Here is a 4,960-nt window from a genome sequence, read left to right as displayed (position 1 = left end):
TTCCTGCTCTTTCTTGGATGGGGCTCCACACAAGTTGTTACCCTGGTGGGACTTTCTCAGTGCAGTTACAGTTGGTAGGACCTTCTCTCCTCAGCAAAGCCCTGCCAAGACAAAGCCAGGCAGGAAGCAGCAATTAAGGGCTAGTCAGACACTTCAATTGGATTTAATGAGTTTGTACAGTTCCCACCTCCTCAGCTGGAGCTTCCCTGTTCTCCCCCACCAGCCCCTGGTGGCTCCCACTTCCCTTCATGAACGGGCCCAGCTAATGAAGTGCAACTTGTCCTCTGCTTGGTGGTTGTATTTATCCCTGTGCCTGGAGAGGGATGATGTTTCTTCTGGCCTTCTGGATTTGTGAAGCTGGATCAGGGACATGGGAAGGGCTCCATCTCTGTTCTCAAAACCCACCAGTTTCCTCCCGTTCCTCATTAACGGAGACAAACCAGGCATCTCTTTTTGAGGTTTCTCTTGACTTTGCTGGAGGTGACTCTCAAATGAATCTTTCAGAGCTTTGATTTGGATGCAAAGGGAGATGAAGGTTGAATATTTAACGCCGTCCTTTTCATCCACTGCTTGTTCAGCATTTCCCAGGTGTCAAAAATCAACACAAACCTGGATCAAACACTCTTCCTATCAAGCCTCAGGTGTCCCCATTTTATGGGCAAAGGTGGTGTGAGTTATCTCCCTGCTGTTCCCCAGCCCACAGGCTGCTGTGTCCTGCCCTGTCCTGGCTTTGGCAAGGTGGGACTCCCCGTTCCCACCCCCTAGGGTGGCTGCACCCCAGCAATGGGTGCCTTGATACGTGAGTATGGGTGCAGAGGTGGCAAAAAGTGGACTTTGTTGGGAACAAAAAGAAGGAACAAACCCACTTCAAACACACAGAGGGACGCCCAGTGCTGTCTCTTCCACCAGGAGATCTTCAGCAGCTTTCCTGTGCCACACAGGATTGGTTGTTCCTCTTTTCCATCTCAAGCTTCCCATGGGGCAGGAGGGCGATGGAGCTGCCTGGGGCCCACAGCAAGTCAGGGAAGGAGCCAGGAATGTCCCTGAGACCCAGCCATGGACATCCCTGCTGCCATCATCTCCTGATGTCACTCCTGTGCTCACTGTGGGGACACTGGTGAGAGCTGATCCCTTCTCCTCTCCCTTGCAGGTGACACCTCTGAGCCGGCGCTGGTGCCGTTCCCAGGTGAGATTCTGCTCCCAAAGTCCCTCTTCTCTGGGAACTTTCATGGCTGAAAAATGCTTTTTTGGGGGCAGAAAACAGGGTTTGGAGAATTTCCAAAAGGAAACCGATCGGGTTTTGAACGAGAAAGCAGCTAGAAAAAGCTAAACTTCTTTTACAGAAAGGAAATAGAGGTTCTTTATTATCCCTTTCCTGCTTCTTATACCCAGAGGGGAACTTTGCCCCCCCCCAGGGGTGTCCTTGTCCCTGCACCATTTGTCACACCCAAGCAAATCACTCCCCTAATGTGACAGGCCAGGGGCCCTCACATGTCTGTTCTCCACCACCAGGAGCTTGGGAGAGCATCTCCATCCCACCAGCTCCCACCTGGGACCAGCTGTGGAGGTTGAGGCTAATGAGAATTTGCTAATTGCATCTTGTCACCCATCACATGGTGCCACGTGTTCACTTCCCTCTCCTCCCACGGGGTTATGGCCCAGGTCACTAACAGGCAAGACCCTGGGGATGATGGTGCATCTGGTTGATGTACTGAGATATGTTGAGTCTTTGTGTCTGCTGCTCCCAGCAGATGAAGAGGAGCCCATGTCCCACCACCAGGTGGGTGGCACCAAGCCACAGCAAAGGGTCCCCATTGCCTTTGAGGAGCAGAGACTTGGTGCAGAGAGGGTTCACCCCCACCCTGTGACACCCACTGGGTGTTTGTCACCTCCTGACCCTCGGGTGGGCTCGTTGGCTGCTGAGGAACCTCTCTGTCTGCCCATCCTTCCAGAGATCCGTCTCTCCAACGGGCCCAGCCGGTGCCAGGGGCGGGTGGAGATCCTCTACAATGGCTCCTGGGGGACAGTCTGTGATGATGACTGGGACATTGTGGATGCCAACGTGGTGTGTCGCCAGCTGGGCTGTGGCCATGCCATCACACTGCCAGCTGCCATGACCTTTGGCCAAGGGACTGGACCCATCTTCTTGGACAACGTGGACTGCAAGGGATGGGAAGCAGCCTTGAGCGAGTGCTGGAGCCACGGCTGGGGCATCCACAACTGCTACCACTATGAGGACGTGGCTGTCATCTGCAGTGGTAACGGGGTTGAGTTCCTCAGGGGTGGTGCTGCAAGCCCTGTAGCTGATAGACTGGTTTGGGTTGGAAGGAACCTTAAAAATCACCCAGTTCCAACCCCCCCTTGCATGGGCAGGGACACCTCCCACCAGCCCAGGCTGCTCCAAGCCCCATCCAACCTGCCCTTCAACACTGCCAGGGATGGGGCAGCCACAGCTTCTCTGGGCAGCCTGTTCCAGGGTCTCACCACCCTCATAGCCAAGAATTTCCTCCTCATGTCTAACCTGGATCTCCCCTCTTCCAGTTTAAAACCATTACCCCATATCCTATCACTCCATACCCTCTGATCATCTCCGTGGCCTTCTCTGGACCCACTCCAGCAGCTCCATGTCTTTCCTGTGTTGGGGGCCCCAGAACTGGACCCAGTACAGCAGGGGAGGTCTCACCAGAGAGAAGAAAAGAGGGAGAATCCCCTCCCTTGACCTGCTGCTGGTGATGCAGCCCTGGATATGGTTGGTTTTCTGCAGGGAGCCCAAGAGTCACATCTCAGAGCCTGTTCCTCTGAGCCTGGATCAGCCAAACCTCCTCTGCAGTCTTTCTCCACCCCTGTCCCCAATCCAGGCCATCTCCCAGCTCAGCAAGCTGGTGACCAGCTTGCTCTGTGTTGCCCATCCCAGCTCAGGGACTTTGCAACCTCTCCAGCACCAGCTCTGGGGAAAGAGCACAAACCCACCCATGTTCCCACCTCTGAGTCAGCCCCTGCCCAGCTGCCTCTTTCCCCTTTGGACTTGTCTGTCCTTAAACTGCTGAGCTCATCAGTAGGAAATGTTCCTAGAGGTGAGAACAGCAAGTTGAAAGCATCTGAAGTGGCAAGTGAAAGTGGAACAGCTCCATCCCAACCCCTACGTACCCTACACGTTCCTCCTGCACAGCTACCTTGGGTTTTGCTCCTCAGCCATCCATCACCCCCCCAGAAACGTGGGGCTGTGCAGGCCTGGAGCTCAGCCATGGCTACAGCTGCTCCAGGAATCCCTGTGTCCTGCAGGGACTTGGAAAGGGATGGGGGTGAGGTTGGGTGGTGGGGTTGGACCATAAGGAACCAGAGAAAGGAGGTGATGGATTGAGCAGGAACCCTGAATTGAGGCACTGCTGGAAAGGAGAGGTGGAAGGACAGAAGGAGCAGGTTGCTCCAAGCCCCATCCAACCTGCCCTTCAACACTGCCAGGGATGGGGCAGCCACAGCTTCTCTGGGCAGCCTGTTCCAGGGTCTCACCACCCTCATAGCCAAGAATTTCCTCCTCATGTCTAACCTGGATCTCCCCTCTTCCAGTTTAAAACCATTACCCCATATCCTATCACTCCATACCCTCTGATCATCTCCGTGGCCTTCTCTGGACCCACTCCAGCAGCTCCATGTCTTTCCTGTGTTGGGGGCCCCAGAACTGGACCCAGTACAGCAGGGGAGGTCTCACCAGAGAGAAGAAAAGAGGGAGAATCCCCTCCTTTGACCTGCTGCTGGTGATGCAGCCCTGGATATGGTTGGTTTTCTGCAGGGAGCCCAAGAGTCACATCTCAGAGCCTGTTCCTCTGAGCCTGGATCAGCCAAACCTCCTCTGCAGTCTTTCTCCACCCCTGTCCCCAGTCCAGGCCATCTCCCAGCTCAGCATGCTGGTGCTCCTTAGGGTGACCAGCTTGTTCTGTGTTGCCCATCCCAGCTCAGGGACTTTGCAACCTCTCCAGCACCAGCTCTGGGGAAAGAGCACAAACCCACCCATGTTCCCACCTCTGAGTCAGCCCCTGCCCAGCTGCCTCTTTCCCCTTTGGACTTGTCTGTCCTTAAACTGCTGAGCTCATCAGTAGGAAATGTTCCTAGAGGTGAGAACAGCAAGTTGAAAGCATCTGAAGTGGCAAGTGAAAGTGGAACAGCTCCATCCCAACCCCTACGTACCCTACACGTTCCTCCTGCACAGCTACCTTGGGTTTTGCTCCTCAGCCATCCATCACCCCCCCAGAAACGTGGGGCTGTGCAGGCCTGGAGCTCAGCCATGGCTACAGCTGCTCCAGGAATCCCTGTGTCCTGCAGGGACTTGGAAAGGGATGGGGGTGAGGTTGGGTGGTGGGGTTGGACCATAAGGAACCAGAGAAAGGAGGTGATGGATTGAGCAGGAACCCTGAATTGAGGCACTGCTGGAAAGGAGAGGTGGAAGGACAGAAGGAGGAGGTGGGGAAATGGGTCTGAGGGCAGAGTGGTGGGTCTGGTGGCTTCAGCCACCAGGTTTCAGTGACTTGGGTGGTAAAGAAGAGCAGGAGATGCTCTGGGGTGGCCCTCAGAGGAGATGCAGGGCTGTGAGCCAAACACAAGACCCCTAGGGAAGGTGTTCCCACCCACACCAGATGGAAGCTTTAAGGGGCAGGGTGGTGGGGCAGCAAACCCTTCCTTCTTGCCCCATGGGGGCTGGTTTGGTGCAAGCCCTCTGGCTTCCTGTGGTGCCAGCAGCCCTGCAGGGCTGGTCCCCCAGGGGGGAGATGGCTTCAGGAGCTCTCCCTGTGGGCAGTGATGGATGTCCTCTCTCCACTTCCCTTTTCAGAGTTCTCACCCACCCAAGCCAGCGAAGGACCAACCAGCAGGACCCTCATGGCCTCAGTACAGGATGGGGAAAGTAAGCAGGGCTCTCTCATGGTGAGGGCTGGTAGGGAGCAGCTCCCCCCACCCTCCCACCCAC

The 4,960-nt window shown here is 55.6% G+C and overlaps 1 protein-coding gene across 1 annotated transcript in view; it reads left to right on the top strand.

Annotated features, from left to right (window-relative positions):
* SSC4D (scavenger receptor cysteine rich family, 4 domains) overlaps positions 1-4,960 on the top strand; it is a 29,786-nt gene that overhangs the window by 18,329 nt on the left and 6,497 nt on the right. The window contains exons 3-4 of the mRNA XM_010006044.1: positions 1,151-1,186; positions 1,953-2,282. Of these exons, the coding sequence (XP_010004346.1) occupies positions 1,151-1,186; positions 1,953-2,282 (366 nt within the window). The remainder of the gene's footprint in view (positions 1-1,150; positions 1,187-1,952; positions 2,283-4,960) is intronic.

The sequence above is a fragment of the Chaetura pelagica genome, unplaced genomic scaffold (genome assembly GCF_000747805.2).
Source record: "Chaetura pelagica isolate M959 unplaced genomic scaffold, ChaPel_1.0 scaffold49, whole genome shotgun sequence".
Taxonomy (NCBI): Eukaryota; Metazoa; Chordata; class Aves; order Apodiformes; family Apodidae; genus Chaetura; species Chaetura pelagica.
The sequence above is the reverse complement of the archived record's forward strand: the minus strand, read 5'-3'. Positions and strand labels throughout refer to the sequence as shown.